At 44.1% G+C, this 24,323-nt stretch overlaps 1 protein-coding gene across 1 annotated transcript in view; it reads left to right on the forward strand.

The window, feature by feature from the left end:
* Positions 1-4,081: 4,081 nt before the first annotated feature.
* Positions 4,082-24,323, forward strand: part of VWF (von Willebrand factor) — a 164,488-nt gene continuing 144,246 nt past the window's right edge. Inside the window, exons 1-6 of the mRNA XM_081860930.1 lie at positions 4,082-4,202; positions 6,420-6,474; positions 10,498-10,635; positions 14,272-14,374; positions 14,463-14,671; positions 19,292-19,416. Coding sequence (XP_081717056.1) covers positions 6,420-6,474; positions 10,498-10,635; positions 14,272-14,374; positions 14,463-14,671; positions 19,292-19,416 — 630 coding nt within the window. The 5' untranslated portion in view covers positions 4,082-4,202. The remainder of the gene's footprint in view (positions 4,203-6,419; positions 6,475-10,497; positions 10,636-14,271; positions 14,375-14,462; positions 14,672-19,291; positions 19,417-24,323) is intronic.

Genomic DNA, 24,323 nt, shown 5'->3' on the forward strand with positions numbered 1-24,323 from the left:
CCGTGCCTTTGGGGAGGGAGGGATAAAGACAGTGGTAACTTGTTAAGAAAATATCTTTAAACTCTGGATAAAGTTATATAGGGAAGTAGTAGAACTGGGGGGGTAAGGCAGTGCAAAGGAGGGCAAGGTTCTTGTAGACATAAAAGCTGTGCAACAGCAGGAGAAACCTGTCATGTAGGAGTGAAAAAAGGCTGAACTTGCTGAAAACTATTTCTTCTGTATTAAAGGAACATCTGACCTTCCAAGTGTCCCTATTTTCCAGGGACAGCCCCAGATTTACAGAAGCCTTCCCTATTCCTGATTTGATCCCGGAATGCCCCGCTTTCCTTTAGGAGAGAAATGTTGGTGGGCATGGGGTTATGAGCCCACCAAGCCAAGGAGATAAGTAACTATACAACCTTTGGAAGATATCTGAAGGCAGGAAAGCTTTAAAATCTTTAACATTTTATCATGTTTTTATATATGTTGGAAGCTGCCCAGAGTGACTGCGGCAACCCAGTCAGATGAGTGGGGTATAAATAAAAATATGGAATAGGACATCTCTGTTTTCACTGGAGAAATGTTGGAGGGTATGGAACATGAATCCTTTTATGGACTGGCTAGATTATCAAAATGTAAGCTCTACAGACACACACACCCCTTTGTATTTCCTCACACCTTCTCTCCTGCCGGTGGGGCTTTTACTGACCTGGTTCTGTGTTTCTGAAAAGAAACCTGATTTAGCATGTGGACTTTCTGCTGTTAGATATCTCAGAGTTAAGAAAAATCTTCATTTGCCAGATTTTAGTATTTAAAACTAATGTTCAAAGGCACGTGAACAGAGTGTGAAGGAGAAAGCCAGCCATCTGCCAGCAGAGGTTGGTTAAATTGTTGGCTGTGACTACAACTTTGATCCTTTGTACAACCAGGAGAAGACAACTGCCATTGCCCTAGAAAGTCTGTTGTACCAGGCAGAATTTCCGCAAGTAGCTGTGCAACTCCTGTTACTAAATACTTATGAATAATCTGCTACTTGATGTTCATAGATGACTCCTTTGTACATATTTGCACAATCCATTTGCTGTGCAATAACTCTTACGTAGTATTTATGAATAATACCGTGAAACTTGATGTTCATTTGTTACTCCTTCCTTTTACATATTTATTTTTTTCTAAATATAGACAGCTTTCAAAATGCAGTCTTGAAAGTCTGGGTGTTGGTATTGCAGAGGAGTTGCCAATTTTCCATGAGATTACAAAGAATCTGTTGTTTTTTGTTCGGGCAGCCAAGGTTACTGAAGAGCCAATGAATTTCTGCTGTGGGTACAAAGATCTATATAAATGAACAGGTTGCCCCATACTTCCTTGGTGAACTCTTCATGGATTCACTAGAAGAAAGTTGAGTCTTAAGTGGAACATACTCGCAACCACTGGGCATTATAGTATCCGTGGGTTAAACCACAGAGCCTAGGACTTGCCGATCAGAAGGTCGGCGGTTCGAATCCCCGCAATGGGGTGAGCTCCCGTTGCTCAGTCCCTGCTCTTGCCAACCTAGCAGTTCGAAAGCATGTCAAAGTGCAAGTAGATAAATAGGTACCACTCCGGGAGGAAGGTAAACGGCGTTTCCGTGCACTGCTCTGGTTCACCAGAAACGGCTTAGTCATGCTGGCCACATGACCCGGAAGCTGTACACCGGGTCATAAAGTAAGATGAGTGCCACAACCCCAGAGTCGGCCACGACTGGACCTAATGGTCAGGGGTCCCTTTACCTTTAATCACAAGAGGAAATGGGGGGTATTTGGGATTCCATTTGGTCAACTGACCTACAAATTAGAATTGCAGTTCCCATCACCCTGGCACAGAAGTAGCAGAATAAACCACATGTGGCCAACCTGTGCCCCCCTGAACGTTCCCCCATCAGATGTCCATTTTGCTATCCCTGTTGAATTTTGTTGTCCAAAATGTGACCTTTCCCGCTACTCCTGCCTTGGGCCATATTTCCCTGTCATCAAAATCAAACCAGCACTTTCCATGTCTTTTTTCTCTCCTGGCTGCTGAATGTTGCCACTGGAAAAAAGCTGCTTATCTGCCTGGTTCCAAGTAACCTCACTTCTCGCAGGGAGGGAGCCGCCAGAAGGACCTTGGAGCTGGACCTCAGTGTCCAGGTAGAACAATGGGGATGGAGACGCTCCTTCAGGTGTCACCAGCTAAACACTGTGAAATATCGATATATCACAGTGTCTGAAATAAAGATGTAAAGGAGTAATGTCCTGGAAATTGCTACTACTTAGGGGTCTAAAACTTACCTTTAACATATCCTTACAACTGTTACAGTACAGAGCAACAAGGAACCACATCACAGGTTTTTTTTACATAACACACACACATCGTGATTCATGATATATCACCATGTTTAATATTATGAAACCATTACCATGATGTGGACTTCAAACTGGTTTCTGACGATGTAACAATACATTGCCCAGCTCTAGTTATCTCTCTAATTTTGTGTTTTGCCAAGCCATTCCAGGACAGCCATTTTGTAACAGGTTCCTAACATTCTGTTAAAATCTGAAATGTGCCCACGAGTTTAAAAAGGTTGGTGATCCCTGGAAAAAAAGAGCTAACCCATTTCCAACATCTGCCATGAGGGACCGTTCCAACTTGACACAATCACCTCGTGTCTAAACCGTTTTGAGATTTTATTTCTACAAAAAAGCATATAAATTTTATAAAATAATACTGTAATAGTAGTTTACAAATATTTTTAAGTATAAAATTCAAAGGTGCATGTTTCATGAACAAGTTACTTTATACCTTATTCCTAAAGTCTAGCTACACATTGACTTTTTGAAAGGAAGGAGCCAAACTGACTGTTTTCCTAGAAACAGGCAGGAGTTGGGCTAAGGTGACAGGTGTGGGTTCAATTCTTAGTAAAGGTAAAGGTAAAGGGACCCCTGACCGTTAGGTCCAGTCGCGGACAACTCTGGGGTTGCGGTGCTCATCTCGCTTTATTGGCCGAGGGAGCCGGCATACAGCTTCCGGGTCATGTGGCCAGCATGACTAAGCTGCTTCTGGCAAACCAGAGCAGCGCACAGAAACCCTGTTTACCTTCCCACTGGAGTGGTACCTATTTATCTACTTGCAATGGTGTGCTTTCAAACTGCTAGGTTGGCAGGAGCAGGGACCGAGCAACGGGAGCTCACCCCGTCGTGGGGATTTGAACCACTGACCTTCTGATCAGCAAGTCCTAGGCTCTGTGGTTTAACCCACAGATACTATAATGCCCAGTGGTTGTGAGTATGCTCCACTTAAGACTCAACTTTCTTCTAGTGAATCCAGGAAGAGTTCACCAAGGAAGTATGGGGCAACGGGAGCTCACCCCGTCACGGGGATTTGAACCGCTGACCTTCTGATCAGCAAGCCCTAGGCTCTGTGGTTTAACCCACAGCGCCACCCGCGTCCATTCAATTATTAGTGGCTTCCATTAAGTCCCATGTTCAGTCTCCAGGTCACCTAGTTAAAAGGAAGACAGGCAATGAGGCTGGGAAAGCCTTCTGCCTGAGACCTTGAATGGTTGTGTGCCTGTTACTGGGTTAGATTAAGCTACTGCTTAAGGTTCTTATTACCAAGGGCTTATTGACTTGAGAGTGGCAAGGTGTCAATTGGCTCCACTTCTGTTTTTATTCTCCAGGAAAGCTGTCAGCTCTTTAGAAATAAGCGTCAATCATCGTCTTATTTGGGAGCTATCATTTTGCTACTGTCAGGAAGCGCGGTATTGCTTTCCAATATATCCAAATCTATTATTTCACTCCTTCCCCCCAACTGGCTGTAAAGTCTTATTTGCAGCGCATAAGCAAAACGTCTCTCGGACTTTTATGCTCACGCATACAGAGACGCACACATCATTTCAAAGGTTTATCTGTCTTGTAAAGATATTTAATACGACTTCCCTTCATTGTTATTTTTTAGCCATTAAGGCAACTGATTTTCCTGGTTGCACCATTGTGTTGCAAATCTGGCGGAAGCAACCGTCACCCTTTATCTTTTCCCTTTGGTGAACAAGAGTTCCTGGCTTATATAACAGGAACAAATAGCCCACCGAGGCCATTCCAATGTGGTCTTCTAATGGAGAGGATGCTTAAGGACCTTCAGGAGTCTAGTTTCGATCATTAGAGAAGCACATTGTTGATGGGCAATTTAAATTTTGCACAGAAGCAAAGGTATCTATATTATTATTTCAGCAGATTTTATGATTATCATTGATGCAGCAGAGTGCAGGTCCATCGGTTGAAAATAATTAAGTGGACCCTTTATAAATGTTAGGAAGGAATTTACAACAGATAAATGTTTAGAAAACTGATACTTGTTTACCATCTGGGTTGTTCAGACTTTATTTGATGTGGGTAGTCAAAAGAAATATTCATGGAATCAGAAATGGGTAAAAGGCAAAAAGGAAGCTTAAAATATGGAAGTGCATGTGTGTACTTAGGGTTGTGAAAATTTTAGAGTTCTAGAATGTCTCTGATGCAAGGAGTAAATGCTGTACATTTGAGGGCCTGGGTTTGTATTCCAGTTTAGAGGTAAAGAAGATTGGATGGCCTGGAGAAAGATGCCATCTCAGTCTGGCTTTATCTCATTGGGTGGTTGTGGTGATACAGAATATACTGTGACATTGAACTGACTTGTTACACAAAATATAAGATGCTCCAGTTGATTTTAGTCTCAACTGTTCTTTTTTAAGATCACATTCAGACTTTTAAGTTGGACCAATTGCAAACAGTTTTTTCTGTACTAGTACCCAGAATGGGGGCCTGTCCGTCAAATTTCACTGATTCCTTGGGGACCCAGTCATTAATAATATTCTGAAGCTATACTCTCATAGAACCTTGTGCTGGATAGTTTTGGAAACTTGTTACATGAAGCCTGGCAGCTCATGTGCAAGGAATCCATCCGCTGCAAGCACCATTGGGGTACTACAGTATTGTGATTCTGTTGTTTTCTTTGCTATTTTTGAATGAGACATGCTTTTTCAAATGTTCTTGTTTAATTTTCCATACATGCATACACCAAATTTATGTTTCACTGGTATTAGTGAAATTAGACATGTGGGAATTTATTCCATGTAACTGATGACATAATTCAATCAACTGCATATTTCCCCCTCCCTTTCCCCAAACCTGCCCCAAAAAGTGTTTGCATTGCGCTAGCGCAGTTAGCATGTGGTAGCCTGGCTGGGCTGTTATACCAGTTTCATAGGGACACAGACAAACAGAAGCATTGGCTTCAGGATAATTTACTACAGTGGGCATGTAATCACTTCATAAACCACTTTGTATAATTCTGCTAAGAGATAAGGAAAATATTACTATGCTTCTGCACTTGCTCAGAAATCTGGGGGAGAAAGGAGTGGTAAAAAATCTTCCCAACACTTGGCTGCTTGCTACCAACTGGTTACTTACACTCTGTGAGAAGTTACTAGTTGGTAAATGCTTATCCGTATTCACTCCAGGTTGGTTAAAGTCTATTAGCTTCCTGTATTTGAAAGCATGTGTAGTTCATTATGCCTGTTGGAGCAGCGTTCTTGATATTTCTTCCTGCAATAGGCCCATTCAGAGGAACATAAATAATCTGGTTTTTGAAGCCGTGTGTAGTTGACTACACAAAACACATTTAGTTATATGGGGGGGGCAGGATCATGGCCATTGACACCACCCCCAGTCCTGTCTGTATGTGCACACTCCAACAGGCATAAGTTCTGAATGCACACTTCATTTTCCAAGGGCTAGATACAAACACCTACATGCATTGCAGAGTTTGTGCATAGAATCCAGTGCAGATCCAGTCCAACGAAGAAAGATTGGGTGTGATGAAGGGGCAGGAGTAACTTGTGGAATTGTGAACAACACACACATCTGTCTCATGTCACTGCATGGCTCTGAACATGGCTGGTTGTAAGCCATAGAAAGTCATCCCTATACATATTTTGTAATAAATCCAAAGCATGCATTTGTTTTGGATATAGCCTGGGGGGGGGTGGAGGAAAGAGACCGATTAATAAATCACATTTTTTGGGTCAAAATATCCTGCACAAATGGAGGAGAAATAGAATGCCAATGAATATAAAAAGAATGAACGGGATTTGATTAAGCCTAAAACCCTATGCACACTCTTATGGCAATAAATCCCATTTAATCCAACGAGATTTGCTTCTTTGTAAATATGCGTAGGGTTGTACTGCATGGCTATGCACTTTAAAGACCCATTGATTTCAATCCTGTTTTAATCCTATTGAACTCAAAGCTTTAACTTTGGCTAGATCACGCTCAATATAACTAAAATGTGCATAAGCCTTTCGCTATTTGTACTGTTGTCTCTACAGCTTGATACATTAAGGGGTGGGGAAAACTTCTAATAACTCTGTTGCGTTTCTTTTTTAGATGATAGGCTCTACAGCGTTGCTGCTCCTGTTAGTTCTGCCTGTCTCAGCACTAGGTAAGAAAGTTTATAATTCATGCCCTGCATTTTTTGTCTTGGGGTTCTTGCCCAAACATAACAAGGGATCAACAATTTCATTGAGAAATCCATCTCCACACCAAGTGCATACCTTTGCGCTTATTCACGCTGAGCCACAGAGCAGACAAGGATGAGCTAAATGGGCTGGTGGTCTGAAGTGAGGATAAGGCAGACACATATTATTATGCGATTGAGCTAAGTGACTCTTGGGGTCCCTTCTAACCATATTCTAATGTACTATTGTGAGACTGGGGTTAGGAGAAGAGGAGGACTGCTAAAATGGTTAAACCTGTTCTGTAGCTAAGTGTATAGCCCCTGGCCCTGGCCAGATCTGTTATCCTTGGCTATATAAGCTAGGAGAAATCTGTTGCTTTGGAGACACTTCTAGAAGGTGATTGCCAGCAGGGAAAAAGAGCTTCTAGATGGAGATAGAAGAGGCTGGCAGTTTTCGAGATGTGTTAGCTGCTTCCACACCGGGTTTTTAGTCCAGAATCCCTATCCTAGTTTACTCACTTTTTACTGATCACCCAGATGGTGCAGCCATCAAACCATCGTTCTTTCATTCTCCTCCCTTTTTCTGCTGCTCCTTTCCCTTTGAGAAAACATCACTGCAAAAGCAATGCAAACCCAACCAGCATAGGGCAATTCAATGGACAATCCTGTCCCTTTGTCCATTATGTTTACAGCCTCTGTTTCCCTTCCTTGTCCTTCAGGGTACAGAGCCTGTGGGTCTCACTAGCCTGGCAGAGGCCCCTATACAGCCCGTGAGGCTGCTTTCCTCAGACCATGTGCCCCTGCTCCACACCTCTTGTCATATGTGATGCCAGGTGTGGGGCAGATAGGCCAGCTTCTGGTGCACAATTCCCATAGGGTAATTGCTAGCACAGCCAACCCCTGCCCAGTACGGGGAATGCCAGCAGGCTTTATGCCTCCGCCTACCAGCTGATAGGCAGCGATACAAAAGCCCACCGAATTGGCTGCACAACCAAGTTCCCTGTAGGAAACACCATCACACAGCCAATCCCTGCAGAAAGATGCTGGGAGCGACTGCCCATCAACGAACAGGTGGTAACTTCAAGATTCTCTTCCCTCTGAGCGATCTTCTGTAGCACAGAAGGTGGCCATGCTACAAAGGAAAGGTTTTAGATTGCTTTTAGGGCTCCTATTGACGATGGCATTCTCACTCTCTCCTCCTCAGAAGAGGCTCGTGTTGGTCTCTTCCAGAGAGAGGTAGATTTTTGGCCAAAAGGTTTGTTGTTGTTGTTGTTTAGTCGTTTAGTCGTGTCCGACTCTTTGTGACCCCATGGACCAGAGCATGCCAGGCACTCCTGTCTTCCACTGCCTCCTGCAGTTTGGTCAAACTCATGCTGGTAGCTTTGAGAACACTGTCCAACCATCTCGTCCTCTGTCGTCCCTTCTCCTTGTGCCCTCCATCTTTCCCAACATCAGGGTCTTTTCCAGGGAGTCTTCTCTTCTCATGAGGCGGCCAAAGTATTGGAGCCCCAGCTTCAGGATCTGTCCTTCCAGTGAGCACTCAGGGCTGATTTCCTTCAGAATGGAGAGGTTTGATCTTCTTGCAGTCCATGGGACTCTCAAGAGTCTCCTCCAGCACCATAATTCAAAAGCATCAATTCTTCGGCAATCAGCCTTCATTATGGTCCAGCTCTCACTTCCATACATCACTACTGGGAAAACCATAGCTTTAACTATATGGACCTTTGTTGGCAAGGTGATGTCTCTGTTTTTTAAGATGCTGTCCAGGTTTGTCATTGCTTTTGGAATATCAAATGAAGAGGGGGCAATGCAACCCTGCATTTCAGGCTGCCCACTTCCTCCTCCTCATCGCACAACCCTCTGGCACCCACTTTACAGTGGGGGTTTCTGTTGCTGCCTTTTCTGGGGCTGAGTGGGGGGGGGGGCTCCTGCTTGGCACTTGGCACTGCTCTTTTTTGCTTCCTCCACACTGTAAGGTGTTCAGTTCTTTTGATGGGGTTGATTTTGTTAATTTGGTACCAGTGCAGGCGGGAGAGTTAAATTAATCTAAGACTATATTTGATAGACAAGGGACGTGGGTGGCACTGTGGGTTAAATCACAGAGCCTAGGACTTGCCGATCAGAAGGTCGGCAGTTCGAATCCCCACGACAGGGTGAGTTCCCGTTGCTCGGTCCTTGCTCCTGCCAACCTAGCAGTTCGAAAGCACGTCAAAGTGCAAGTAGATAAATAGGTACCGCTCCGGTGGGAAGGTAAACGGCGTTTCCGTGCACTGCTCTGGTTCGCCAGAAGCGGCTTAGTCATGCTGGCCACATGACCCGGAAGCTGTACACCGGCTCCCTCGGCCAATAAAGCAAGATGAGGGCTGCAACCCCAGAGTCGTTCGTGACTGGACCTAATGGCCAGGGGTCCCTTTACCTATTTTGTTAATTTGGTACCAGTGCAGCCAGGAGAGTTAAATTAATCTAAGACTTTATTTGATAGACACACTGAAAAATTATTGGGTAGGGGAAACTCCTGGGGCATCACTCACAGTATGAGGCTTGGGGCTACTTGGGGTGCCCTCAGGGCCAGGCATATGCCCCTTGGTGAACACTGGACAGTGGGGTCTGGGTGTGCAAGTTAAGTTTGCACCCCCAAAATTCTCTTAGCATGGAAAAAGGATTTTCTCACTATCCTTGGCTGCGGAACCACAAAATGCGGCTCAGTGGCCTTGAAGGGGACATGGCCCTCAAACCTGTGGATCAACCTCACCTGCCTTATCTCACATATTACCTATGCAAAAAGCTCCACTGAGGATGCGTATATGAGCAGCAACTGTGGACATGTCTCTCAACTTCTTATCGAGCATCAAAACAACCTGGCCACTATAAGGAAATTCTGCCCTTGGTATGTTCATTTTCCACCTCTCCATTTTGATTCTCTGGCCCCATATCTGCACAAATTTATTATCCCAAAATACAAATGTGCTTTTACACTTGCACGACTGGATGTTTTGCCATCTGCAGTATTTGAGGGTCGATTCCAAAAGATCCTGCCTGAGAAACGTCTTTGCCCCTGTGGAGATGGTAGCACCGAAACAGTGGCACACGTCCTCCTGTCTTGTACTCTCTACAAAGACCTGAGGAATGAGATCATCACCCCACTAGTACTAACCATCCCAGGGCGCTCAACCACTGTCACAATGTCCTTTCTTCTAGCAGATCAAAATGAGCAGAAAATAACAAAGGTTGCTGGGTTCATAGCAGGGGCAATCAGAATAAGGGCCACTAACTGACGTCTGATTCAGGACTTTAAATTGTGCTCATATCAAACTTCCTTTTCTGCATATAATGTAATGTTTTACTGTTGCTATGGCCATTGGCTAATGCGAATAAAGTTTTATCTTTATCTTATCTCTCAACTTCCCGTGCCAAGATCAAAGAATTCTGAATACAGATTATTCACCCTGATATTATCTCAACTATTGTTGTACAAGGGACGCGGGTGGCACTGTGGTCTAAACCACAGAGCCTAGGGCTTGCCGATCAGAAGGTTGGCAGTTTGAATCCCCGTGATGGGGTGAGCTCCCGTTGCTCAGTCCCTGCTCCTGCCAACCTAGCAGTTCAAAAGCACATCAAAGTGCAAGTAAATAAATAGGTACTGCTTCGGTGGGAAGGTAAACGGTGTTTCTGTGCACTGTTCTGGTTCGCCAGAAGCGGCTTAGTCATGCTGGCCACATGACCCGGAAGCTGTATGCCAGCTCCCTCAGCCAGTAAAGCGAGATGAGGGCTGCAACCCCAAAGTCGTTCACTAACAAGGTCCCTTTACCTTTGTTGTTGTACAATTGATTAATATGAGAGGAATTTGCACAGTTTTGTGTTTGCTGGATGGCAAGGACCATTGGAATAAACAAAAGCATGAGTTAAATTAGCACTGTTTCAATATGCAAACTGAAACACAGCCATCCCTCAAGATTTGCACTTCAACATTTTGGAAATGCTATATCATTATTTTTTTCTCTCTTGCAGATGTTCAACCTTTTGCACAATGTAGCCTTTTTGGAGATCACCACATTAAAACATTTGATGAATCTTTGTATGATTTTGCCGGTGACTGCAGTTATCTGCTTGCTGGAGACTGTCACACGAGATCCTTCTCACTCTTGGGTGAGTCCAAACTGGATTCTGAATGAACAAACTTGTGTGCACGGACACAGTTGTGGTTGATAGTCAGGTGTAAATGAAATCTAACAATCTAGTTATCTGGGTGTCTGTAACCACTTCGTTCTCTGGATTTTAACATCTAACAGTCTTTTCTACCTTTTCCAGCCTTGGGGCAGATATTTGTGAAGTGTGTGGGGTGGGGGCAGCAGCATGAGACAGGTGGAGGCAGGAATTGCTGTCCAAATTTTGCGGCAAGACTGTTGGCTTCCAAGTCAAGAGGCGGGCAATTTGTATTCCACTTCCAGAAACTGGCTCATGAGATTTTGCCACCTGGGGCAAAGGTCTAAGATGGTGCCCTCATTTCCATTTGTGGAGGCCAGCTGGACCGACAGCTGAATCTCACTGGCGATGGGAATGCAGCTGCCACCGTGTCTGAGCGCAGCAGGCTAGGTGAGGGGGGCAGGGCAGACTGGGGGGGCACACCCAGCTCTGACTGCCATCACTTCATTGCCACCTATCTGTTGCTTTCTATTTATATCAAAGGTATAAACCACTGAGCCTCTTGGGCTTGCCAATCAGAAGGTTGATGGTGCAAATCTGCACAACGGGGTGATCTCCTGTTGCTCTGTTGCAGCTCCTGCCAACCTAGCAGTTCGAAAGCATACCAGTGCAAGTAGATAAATAGGTACCACTGTGGTGGGAAGGTAAATGGCGTTTCCGTGCACTCTGGTTTCTGTCACGGTGTTCTGTTGCACCAGAAACAGTTTAGTAATGCTGGCCACATGACCCAGAAAGCTGTCTGTGGACAAACGCCGGCTCCCTCGGCCTGAAAGCAGGATGAGCGCCGCAACCCCATAGTCGCCTTTGACTGGACTTAACCACCCAGAGGTCCTTTATCTTTTTTACTTTACCTATTTATATCCCACCTCTCCTCCAAAGGAGTTAAAAATGGAGTACATGGGACCTGCCCAAAGGTTAAAGCCTACTGGGAAATGATCTATAATGAAATTAAGAAAGTCCTTAAGTGGACATTTGCAAAGAAACCGGAGGCTTTTCTCTTGGGCATGGTCGGCCAATTGGTACCAAAGAAAGATAAAACCTTTTTTATGTACGCAACCACAGCAGCAAGAATTCTCCTGGCAAAGTATTGGAAGATGCAAGAATTACCTACTCTGGAAGAATGGCAGACGAAGGTGACTGAATTTATGGGACTGGCAGAGATGACCGGCAGAATCCGTGATCAAAGGAGAGAGACGGTGGAAGAAGACTGGAAAAAATTTAAACTATATCTTAAGAACTGTTGCAAAATTTCGGACTGATAAAATGTTAAGGGTCAAGAAATAAAGAACTATAGCTGTAAATAGTTAAGTTAAGAAAATTTTGAGGGAAACGAAATATTGAAAAGGAATGAAGGATTGCTAAAAATTTCTGAAACAGGGGTGCAGTGAAGGGGAGGCGTGGGGAAGTCATGTGTTGTTTATTTGTGTGTTTTTTGGTTTTATGAAAATTAATAAAAATTATTTAAAAAAATAAAAATAAAAATGGAGTACATGGGTCCCCTCTCCTTCTCCATTTTGTCTTCTCAGCTGCCCTTTGAGATAGATTAGGTAGAGAGGCTGAATGGTTCAAGGTCTCCAACTGAGGTTCATTGTGGAGTGAGAATTTAAATCCATTTCCCAGGTCCTAATTCAACACTGTAAACCATGGGTAGGCAAACTCAGGCCCGGGGGCCAGATCCGGCCCAATCACCTTCTAAATCTGGCCCACAGACAGTCCAGGAAGCAGTGTGTTTTTACATGAGTAGAATGTGTGCTTTTATTTAAAATGCATCTCTGGGTTATTTGTGGGGCATAGGAATTCATTCTCCCCCCCCCCAAATATAGTCCAGCCCCCCCCAGAAGGTCTGAGGGACAGTGGATTGGCCCCCTGCTGAAAAAGTTTGCTGACCCCTGCTGTAAACCACAACAGCACCCTGGCATGTTCTGCCTAATTGTAGGACGAGCCCTGCTTGGGCAGGCATTATATATGAATTTTGTCCAAATCTCGGTGCACTAAAAAGTGAATCTGCAAGCTTTTACATCACTTAAAAGTGTGTCATGTTCCTTCACTTCCCTGAATGACCTAGCTTTTTGCAGGGACAGTTTCTTTGTGAGAAGACGGACATGGGGGATTATGACAAGCAAGTTGTGGTTTTGGAGGAACAAGCAAGGCTAGCCTTGAAAGACCATCATTTCTCCAAGAACAAAATGTGTGTCCTTGGATCCTCAAGACTGCTTCTTGCCAACCAAATCCTGCAAAAGCCCAGCATTTATTTCGTTGCTTCCTACATTCCAGCTTCAAGCTCTGTTTCTTTAGTCCTTAGCCCCTCCTTGAAGAAATGGGGCACGATTCCAAAGAGGCTCCATGCAAGATGAGACTGCCTTGGGAGTACCAGTATTCCACTGGTGCTATCATGACAAGCCCATGAAACTTGAAGAAGAGACAAACAGTTTCAGACAGACAGTAGGCATGTGCTAGCTGCAGTGATGGCCAAACTCAGCCCTCCAGCTGTTTTGGGACTACAACTCCCATCATTCCTAGCTAACAGGACCAGTGGACAGGGATGATGGGAACTGTAGTCCCAAAACAGCTGGAGGGAATGGCGGCCAGTAAAGATTTCCTGGCATACATCCCTCTGTGTTCAGTATTTTGAAATCATAAATCATTGTCCTCTTTGACATAATTCCATTTACTGAGGTTTAGCGGCATAATGGGCCTAACCGAAAATGTAATATAGTTGTGAAACGGTTTTGACTAAATGGAAATAATTAAAGGTCAATTAGTGTGCAATCGTCATTTTAGTGGTGTTGCACTTGGATAATGTTTCTAAAGGGACATCAGGAATTACAGTATTTTTCGCTCTATAAAACGCACCAGACCACAAGATGCACCTAGTTTTTGGAGGAGGAAAACAGAAAAAAAATAATTCTGAATCTCAGAAGCCAGTACAACAAGAGGGATCGATGCGCAGTGAAAGCAGCAATCCCTCTTGCTGTTCTGGCTTCTGGGACAGCTGCATAGCCTGCATTCGCTCCATAAGACGCACACACATTTCCCCTTACTTTTTAGGAGGGAAAAAGTGAGTCTTATAGAGCAAAAAATACGGTAATCAGCAAAACAGGGCATTCACTTAGATGGTGGCTGTATTCTTTGTTTCTGAGCGCGACTCAGATGAAGGACAAAGGCCCACCCTCTCTGTGGGATCATGCCCAAGCTGGAGCATCACCCTGCTTCTCCTGGGATTGCTTACTGCTAAAATTTGTACAAACAGGAGCAGCACCCTGTTATCCCCCCTCAGCTTCTGTATGCAAGATCAGTCATGTTGGCATGAGGCCATGGTTGCCGGACGGTCTCAGGCAATGGTAAGGGCTCTGGCATCTCCCTCATCTCTTGGGGAGAACTCAGAAGACAGCTGTGTTATAGATTTCTACATACTAAGTACCATAAACAAAACCTGTATGCTAAGCCCAAGTTCAAGTCGAGTGAATGGGCACATGAGGAAACAGTATGGGGCTGGCCTTAAGGTCTGTCTGTACTTCTTAAAAAGGGCAAGCGTCATTTTTGAAGGGAGAAAACTCATAATATCTTGTTTCTTTCCAGGTGATTACCAGAATGGAAAAAGAAACAGTATTTCTCTGTACCTAGGAGAATATTTTGATATTCATTTGTTTTTAGACGGCACGGTGACTCAAGGTGATGGAAGGTAAAGATTTTGATAGCGGCAACGAATTGTGAAGAATGCATTTTTCTCTGCATCCTATACTTAGGAATCTTTGTTTCTCTAATCATAGGATTTCAATACCTCATGCCTCCAATGGAGTATTTATAGAAATGGAGGCAGGTTATTATAAGTTATCCAGTGAAGAACATGGCTTTGTGGTGAAGGCTGATATCAGTGGAAACATTCATATAATCCTTGCGGACAAGCACTACAATAAGACCTGTGGACTCTGTGGCAACTTGAATAACTTTGGTGAAGATGATTTCATGACACAAGAAGGTGAGGTTCATCATTATTCAGGAGAGATTTGGACAGTTTGGCATGGTTTTCTTCCAACTATACTTGAAGCAGGAAAGTAAATTAGCTGATAATACTACCTTTTACCTTTTCTATAGTTTTATATATATATATATGAAAGTGTTCAGAGTTCTTCTCAAGCCTAGGCTGGCGGTTCGAATCCCCTTGATGGGGTGAGCTCCCGTTACTCGGTCCCTGCTCCTGCCAACCTAGCAGTTCAAAAAGCATGTCAAAGTGCAAGTAGATAAATAGCGGGAAGCTGCTCTGTGCGCTGCTCTGGTTTGCCAGAAGCAGCTTGGTCATGCTGGCCACATGACCCGGAAGCTGTACACCGGCTCCTTCGGCCAATAAAGCGAGATGAGCACCGCAACCCCAGAGTCGGCCACGACTGGACCTAACGGTCAGGGGTCCCTTTACCTTGAAGCAACAAATTAAATTAGCTGATAATACTACCTTTTACCTTTTCTATAGTTTTTTTTTAAAAAATATATAAGAAAGTATTCAGAGTTCTTCTCAGCAGTCTTTCCTATCCAGCTTGGTACATCAGTATTACAATATTCAAGTTGCAGATGGGCGTACAGAGACTGAGAGAACGTTTTCTTGCTTAAGGCAACCAAGTGAGCTCCCCTAGCTGAGGTGAAATTATTGTAGGTGGACTGGCTGGCTCACATTCAAATCCGTTTACACTTCCATTTATGAGGGTTTTATGTGGAGTGACAGATGGTCCGTGGTCCCAGTGTTATTTACTTGACCTGGCAGTAGGCCTCCAAGATCTCAGGCCAAGGGTCTGCTTCAGCTCAGCTTCCTGAGTTCCTGAGGTCCTTTCAAGTTGAGATGCCAAGGAATGGGCCTTGGTCTTGCTTCATGCAGAGAATGAACTCTTCAACTGGAAAGTCCAGTACTTCCTTGAAATATATCTCTACTTTGATAAGGGACCATTAATGAGCACTCAGGGTAGAAGTTTTTTTTTTTTTACCAGTTCTGAATCCACCCGATGGTGTTATTGCTTAGTTTGCTAACCAAAATAGCCTGGCAGTTCCACCGTATGCCCACAATCTAGTACACGAGTAACCCAAACTAGTAATCCAATAACAATTTAAAAAGAAGATAAGATTCACCTGGCAGGATTTATTCTTGGAAATAATTCTGGCTCCTACTTATCCCAACATTATGATCAACATCCTCTTTAATCAACTCTTTCGTCATGTCTTCCAGTATATTTAAGTTTCAAGCGTGAAAACTCCTACGGAGCAATTGCGAACCAGAGCAATTATCTCAGAACTAAATATTAGCTCAGTCAGTTAGAGGATGGTGCTGATTAACACCAAGATTGCAGGTTTGATCCCTATAAGGGACAGCTGCAGATTCCTGCATTTCAGGGAGTTGGACTAGATGATTATCAGTGTCCCTTCCAACTCTACAAATCTATGATTCTATGATTCTGGTTATTGCAGCCTTAGTAACTATACTACATACAACTCTAAAAGTGTTCTTAGTACTGGATTATTATTTTTTAAAAAAAGAAAAAGCAGCTGGATTTGGAGATTGGCCTATGGGGAGGGTTTTTCCACGCAGCCTTGTTTCCCAATAACAATTGTCCTTCCAACCTGGTTCCTCGTGTAAGTGCTATTTCCTGCAAAAAGCACATTAGGAGGCTAATGCCTGTTAGGGTAGAGGAGTCCACAGAAACATGAGGTAGAGATGTGGCTATGGCAGCAAGTTTTTTAGACAAATAGGTTCAGTGTGAATCAACTATTAAACAGTGCATTCAAATTCCCTGTGAATTCATTACAAACCACCTCTGGGTATTATTGTGTGGAGTTTAAAAACTAAATTCAGAATAGGTGTGTGTGTGTGTGTATCTTAAAATGTTTTGCACTTTAAAACACAGTGAGTGCGTTCTTTCAGGAGTGGGAAAGGGCTGTTAAATTAACAGCCAAATGCCAAAGGTCTCTTTTCATTGTTTCTGACTGACCTTGTTCTAGCCCTGTAGATTCCCTGTACCTGAAAAACATCCTTCTTTTGGAAAAATATATATGAAAAAAGTGGAATGCTGACTCAGTTTAGGAGTATGCATGACTGGGAAGTCCGCGAAAATATTTCAAAATAAGAGGCGGAATATTGCTAACTGCTGGCAGAGCTGTCAAGCTTCGTAGGAGGAGCGCCAATAGAGGCAGTTGGCAGGCAAGCTGCCTGCTTTCTCCAGAGGTAGAGGGCAATCTCTTGCAGCCAACGTTTACTCCCTTTCTTATTCATCCAATACTCATAGAGGCTGCTTCCACATGGACCTTTTTTTAGTGCCTTCTTTGCACTCCATTAAGGGACACAGGTGGGGCTGTGGGTTAAACCACAGAGCCTAGGACTTGCTGATCAGAAGGTCGGTAGTTCTAATCCCTGCGACAGGGTGAGCTCCCGCTGCTCGGTCCCTGCTCCTGCCAACCTAGCAGTTCAAAAGCATGTAAAAGTGCAAGTAGATAAATAGGTACCGCTCCTGCGGGAAGGTAAACGGCGTTTCCGTGCCCTGCTCTGGTTCACCAGAAGCGGTTTAGTCATGCTGGCCACATGACCCGGAAGCTGTACGCTGGCTCCCTAGGCCAGCAAAGCGAGATGAGGGCCGCAACCCCAGAGTCGGTCACAACTGGAGCTAATGGCCAGGGGTCCCTTTACCTTTACCTTTACCTTTACCTTGCACTCCATTAAGATTTTGTTAATTTCCCATTGTGAAATTATCCAGGGTCTTTTCCTCCTATCTCCCCCGCCCCCCGCTAATGAGCGAAGTCTGACTTTTATTAAAATTCTGAAACAGCAATGTTAATAATAATAATAATAATAATAATAATAATAATAATAATAGGGTGCACATTAGGTGTGGATGTTTCTTTGTGCTTCAGTGGATGTGGTTTTCACACAGGTAGCCATGTTTTTGGAAGCTTTCCTCTAACCCCGTGGTTCCCAAAGGGGGGCAATTTGATTTTTAAGGGGGGGGGGAGAATTCAAAAATGAGTTATTAACAGTTAATGGCCTTTTAGGCTTCTTCCATGTGAATAGGCGTTCACTTTTTGAATAATAAGAATTATATATCCGGGAGGGTGGGAACCAGGATTTTAGAGATGCTTAGGTGGGGCATGGCCAAAAAAAGCTTGGGAACCACTGCTCTAACCACACCTTCTCTCTGCCAGTTGTTCCTCAAGAAAGAGGGAGGGGTGGGTGAAGCCCGCTCTTATAAGAGGCTGCAACCACACAGCTCAACACCTCTGATTGGCCTGTTTAAATGGGGTTTTGGCTCCAGTCTGCCTGGCCAAAGATGGAGGCCCTGGCTTCCCTCCAATGGCTGGAGGGTGGTCCAAAGATTGCCCCACGTGGACCCGGCACTCGCCGACAGCAAACCCACTCTTCATGACTTCAAGTGAGCATTAATTCCTCTAACCACATCTTCTCTCTGCCGGTTGCTTCTCAAACTGATTACATCCAAGCCACTTTCTTTCAGTCCACCACAACTGCCAGGCATGCTTTTACTTTTATATGTACAGTGGTGCCTCGCAAGACGAAATTAATCCGTTCCGCGAGTCTCTTTGTCTTGCGGTTTTTTCGTCTTGCGAAGCAACCCTATTAGCGGCTTAGCGGCTTAGCGCTATTAGCGGCTTAGCGGCTTAGCGGCTATTAACGGCTTAACGGCTTAGCGGCTATTAACGGCTTAGCGGCTTAGTGGCTATTAACGGCTTAGCGGCTTTAAGAAAAAGGAAACAAACTCGCAAGAACTTGCAAGACGTTTCGTCTTGCGAAGCAAGCCCATAGGGAAATTGTACCTGCAAGCCCATAGGGAAATTGCGGAACGACTCAAAAAACGGAAAACTCTTTCGTCTTGCGCATTTTTCGTCTTGCGAGGCATTCGTCTTGCGAGGTACCACTGTACAGTGGTAACCTCAGGTTAAGTACTTAAGTACTTAATTCGTTCCAGAGGTCCGTACTTAACCTGAAACTGTTCTTAGCCTGAAGCACCACTTTAGCTAATGGGGCCTCCTGCTGCTGCCGCGCCGCCAGAGCATGATTTCTGTTCTCATCCTGGAGCAAAATTCTTAACCTGAAGCACTATTTCTGGGTTAGCAGAGTCTGTAACCTGAAGCGTATGTAACCTGAAGCGTATGTAACCCGAGGTACCACTGTACAAATAATCACTCTAAATAGTGCTATTCATAGGACCTGTAACCGGTTAACGTAGGCAAGTTTTCATCACTTGTTGTTTTAAATTAAATTAGGTTAATAATGAAATGTGATGCTCTCTGGAGTTCTGATGTCTTCTTTTTATAATAAGCTACCTCAGTAAACAGTTCCAACCTTTATAAGGAGGTATTTGGCAGTTACATTTCAGATGTGTTATCATTCTAAGGATCACATTGTGGGAACATGTTTAGAAGACAATTGTGCACTTTGAGCAGAAGATTTTAAATTGCGTGTTTTACCTGCTTGTCTGCAGAAAACTAACCAGCACAATTGGCCGTTGAGGAAGGAAGTTTCATTTGCTTAAGCTTCATTCTTGATCAGAGAACTCTAAGCAAATTGTCATATTCAAGGAATTGCCTCTTTTCCTCCTTGCAACTGCAGGAACTCTGGAAGAGGACCCCTACATTTTTGCTAACTCCTGGGCCATGCACAGTCAAGAGAGGAGATGTCAGAGGGTCAATCCCCCAAGCTATACCTGCAACATTTCATCTGAGATGGAAGAAAAGGTTGGTGTAGCACCGAGAGATTCATTGACAGCAGGGCAGAAGGGAATCTTACATTTTAGTTAATTTATATTATAGTTTTGCAGTACAAAATAGTAATTCATTTTCACACACACACAGTATTTCCTGTGCCAAAATAACAGCATTTCAGCATTTCAAAGCATATTAAAGAATGCACCTTATTCTCTTGAACTGTATATTCATGATTTAAAAACCCCACAGCAGAGGCCTTTTCCTGATGCCAGAGGATGGCAACCAGTTTCTACTTGTCCTCAGCAGTTTCTCAGATGCTGTTTTAAAATTTGCACAAAGCATTTTAGTGTGGATTTTTGACAGGACCCATGCAAGTCCTGTGAACACCTTTTCTTTACCCATTTGGCAGGAGGCTGATAGCGGACTAAAAAGTTTCAAGTGGCATTTTTTAAAGGGAGTTTCCCCTTCCCATTTCATTTGTCTGACTGTCACCTCTGGTCAATCAGATTTTGAAACCATGCAAATTCCCTGCAGAACCTGTTTCAGCAGAGACAATGTGCAACACTCCCTCCTTTGACATTCCAAAAGAAAAGAAGCGAGGCACACACCCAAAATTTGCCTTCGGCCACTGTTGCTTCTCTCAAATACTGTTACGTTGCAAAAATTCACGGCTGAATCAGAAGACAAGGCAGCTGTGACTATCTCCTGGGCCTTTCACCTGTACTCGTCACCTGCCTGCTGTTTTTAGCAGGTCTTCAGGTATTGTGACGCAGCAGGATTTAGCAAAGGGGGGCAACAGGGCTCCTGTACCTTTAGCAGCCATGTTAGGAGGGAGGTGGGATTTTAGTAAGCTCTTCTTGTCCCTTCGTGCTCTCTCCTCTATCCATCTGTGGTCAGTCGGGAAGAGAGATTAACAGTTAGATGCTAAGGGAAGCCCATTTCACAACTGGCAACCAAATATCCCAATAAGGAACCGGAGACTCAGGAAGCAAAAGTCAGATGAAGCAGAGAGTTACACTCGATAATTCAAGCACCTGAATATCCCACTTCCTGCTTCCTTTTAAGAACATTTACCGTATTTTTCGCCCCATAGGGAGCTCTGCCCCATAGGGCGCACCTAGGTTTTTTTTGGGGGGGGGGATAAAAAAAAATATATTTTCCCCCAGGTGTGGGGCTGGGGCGGGGGAAGCCCGAGCTTCCCCCGACCCCAGCCCCCAGAACAGGTTGCTATCCACAAGCCTAGGGAGCCCGGCAGGAACTCGCGCCAGTCTCCCCAGGCTTGCGGATATCTGCCCAAAGCCCGGGATGTGCTCCGCTGCGTGCCCCAGGCCTCGGGATGCAGGCAGCTCTCCGCAAGCCATGGGAGCCCGGCAGGAACTCCCGTGGGCTCCCAAGGCTTGCAAATAGCTTCCTGAAGCCTTGAGAGCGAGAGGGGTCGGTGCGTACCGACCCCTCTCGCTCTCCAGGCTTCAGCGAAAGCCTGCATTCGCCCCATAGGACGCACACACATTTTCCCTTCATTTTTGGAGGGGAAAAGGTGCGTCATATAGGGTGAAAAATACGGTATTTACTGATAAAATAAGAGGTTGGGGTTGACAGCATCTTTTCCTTTCGCGGTGCAGAAGTGACATCTGTCCATAGGAAACAATGGCATCCACCCAGAAAGAAAGAAAGAAAAATATTAGGAAGATGCTTTCATGCCTTTTCTAAGTCATGCTATCTTCGTGGGGGGAAATAAGTTTGTGGTTTGTTTGTTTTTTACATTGCAAACAACTGGCCTGCCAAGACAAATGCATACTTAAGATTTGTGGCATTTTTGTGTGGGGGTGGGGGAGTGCTGTGGCGGAGAGAGCAAAAGAGAGGCCAATGTACTTTACTGTAAACACTGCAAGCTGGAGATGTGGTTGAGAGAGGAGGCAGAGTACAGCGTTTGTTTTGAAAAGGGAAATGCAGCAGTAAGGTTGCAAAGTTGAGCGCAGGGGTAGTAATGGGAAAGAGGGACGATTCAACTCTCTGTGCCCATTTTTTGTGGTTTTGTAATGGAAATTGCCTATCTTCACAGTTGATAAAAGAAAAGGAAGTATCAGCTGTTATTAGAGCCTCATACTTCGTTCTGGCTGTCCCTGGTAGAGGCCTTTACAGTTAAAAAAAATCAACATGGGAAGTGGCTGGGCAGCCTATAGCCAATTGTTAAAAGAAGAGGAAGGGAATTTAAAATTAAAAGCCTTTGAGGAGATAAGACATTGTCTCACTGACTGACTTCAATATCATCAACTATACAATGTTTTTAATTCGGACAAGAAAACGGGTTTTGGTAAGGAAGAATCCCAATTGCATATGGTTTTATTAAAAAGCAATAAAGAGCTATTATCTAAAACCTACAAGTTTTTATTGGAATGGGATCTTAAAGATGAAGCAGTAAAAGAAGCAATGGTAAAATGGGCCCAGGACATTGGCCGTACAATACAATTGGACCAGTGGGAGAAATTATGGAGGTCAGACATCAGATTTACTGCCTGCCAAACTATCAAAGAAAACATCATGAAAATGCTATATAGGTGGCATTTGACACCTATAAAACTAGGCAAGGTTTATAAAATCCAACTTATGTTGAAAATGCAAAAATGCAGAGGGGACAAGGATGCACGTCTGGTGGGGCTGCAAGAAAGTTAAGAGCTTCTGGGGGATTATTAAAAAAGAGCTTAAAAAGATGTTTAAAATTTCAATTGAAAAGGCTCTCCTTTTGAGCATAGTAGGGAAAGATAAGAAAAGGATATTTTTATATGCAACTGCTGCGGCCAGAATATTACTGGCAAGAAATTGGAAAAGAGATATTAGCCCCACGAAGGAGGAGTGGATAAACAAATTAGGCGAATTTATAGGTTTGGTTAAATTAACGGCAGCTATAAGAAATCAATCTAATCAAAATTTGAGGAAAGAATGGCAATGTTTTGAAGAATATATGGGAAAATACTGGTCCAAAAAAAAAAAAAATACAGTATGTTGATATGTATAGATTAAATATGTAGAGATGAATCAATTAGAAATAAGTTTAATGATGGTTAGATAATGAACAGGATAATGACACAATGTAATATATACACTAATTTATAAGAAGTCGAACTGTGGTGGAGGGAAGCCACATGGGTGTATATTACTGTCTTTCTTATTTTGATGTACACACTGTTTGTTTTATCGATTAGTAACTGTAAAATTATTCATTTATAGTCTTTAATTGTGATAAAAAAAATAAGAAAAGGATATAGTGGTGTTCCTTGTTGGCAAAGTGAGGTCAAGTGGATACTGTTTTGCTTGCAAATATGCCTCTGTTTTACCCAGCGCGGCTGTTGCAGTGAATGTTGCAACCAGTCAGCCACTTACACTGTGCAAAGGCAGGGCAGGTAGAAGAAGATGCAGTTGGAGAATATATGGTCCAATCCAGCAAAAAACCTGTGAAGCAGGGCAGGCTCCTAGCGAGCAACTTGACTAAGCTTGAGAGGGTGCAGGGAGCTTTTATGCTTCTAGGGCTGCATCAACCAGCCTCTTCCGACAGGAGTGGGTGGCTTAAAAGAGAGAGGCCTCTGACTTGGAGACTTGCACTCCTTCTCCTCTTTACCAGGCTCTCTAGACCAGGGGTCAGCAACCTTTTTCAGCAGGGGGCCGGTCCACCGTCCCTCAGATGCTGGAAGAGGAATGGACTTCATTGATCGAGGGATTTGATTGTGGACAGTAGAATCGTATTGTACCATGCTACTAAAAGGAATAGGCATCCCAAGAAACCTCAGTGGTTCAAAAACATTCAATAGATTTTATTTCTGCTGCAGTAAAAGACCAGGCCATTAAGGATCTGAGGCAGGGGTCAGCAACGTTTTTCAGCTGTGGGCCAGTCCACCGTCCCTCAGACCATGTGGTAGGCCAGACTATATTTTGGAAAAATATATATGAACGAATTCCTATGCTCCACAAATAACCCAGAGATGCATTTTAAATAAAAGCGCACATTCTACTCATGTAAAAACACACTGATTCCCGGACCGTCCGCAGGCCGGATTGAGAAGGCGATTGGGCCACATCCGGCCCCCAGGCCTTAGGTTGCCTACCCCTGCTCTAGACCTCTTGACTGTGTTGATGTGGGTCTCTGGTGGGGAGAGAGGCAGTTTTTTGGGCAGTGCAAGTGGTCTTGACCACTGGAAGTTCTGCAGCAGTGATCATTCAGTTCTAAGATGGGGAGGTCAGAGGTGTAGCAAGGGTCGGAATACATATGTAACCCTTTATCCATAAACAATGATCTAAATAAAAATCACACATACACCCTTCCATACACACATTTGGGTCTGGGGAAGAGGAATTGCCCACCTGGTTTCAAAATGTTATTCAGGTTAGAGTCGCTATTCAGCTACAGTTGACCAGCAATGACTGGAAGCGGCTGCTAAGTCATGTATGTCTGAAAGCACCCCCTCTCTGTGTTGTCTCTTACCCAAACTGCCTCACCCAGACTGTTTATTATGTTCTGGACTTCCTTTGAGGTGCTAACTTTGTTTTTGCCAATCTGCTTTCCATCTTCTGTTCCCTTTTGCAACACCCAGCCACTTGTTGATAGAAAACAGAGGTCCTGCTTCATACAAATAATCCTGTTTGTTTTCGTACCATTGAACTTTCTGATGACTGATGCTTTCGGCTTGTTTGGGGTTTTGCTTGGAGATGCTTAACCAAGGCCCTCAATGCTCTTCACTCCCAGAACAAGGACAATTCCTCCTTCCTCTGCCCTCAGCCAGTCTAGTTCTGCCTACCTAACCACATCTAGCCCAACTTGCAGCTTTTGCCAGTTTAGAAAAAACCTACAATGTTTTGGTTGTAATGGCCCTTTGTCATAGAATAGCATGGAGGGCTTGCAGCCTGTTCCAGTGCCCCAATGGACCTCCACAACAGGATTCTTT

Source organism: Podarcis erhardii (genome assembly GCF_964252035.2).
Source record: "Podarcis erhardii genome assembly, chromosome: 5".
Lineage (NCBI taxonomy): Eukaryota > Metazoa > Chordata > Lepidosauria > Squamata > Lacertidae > Podarcis > Podarcis erhardii.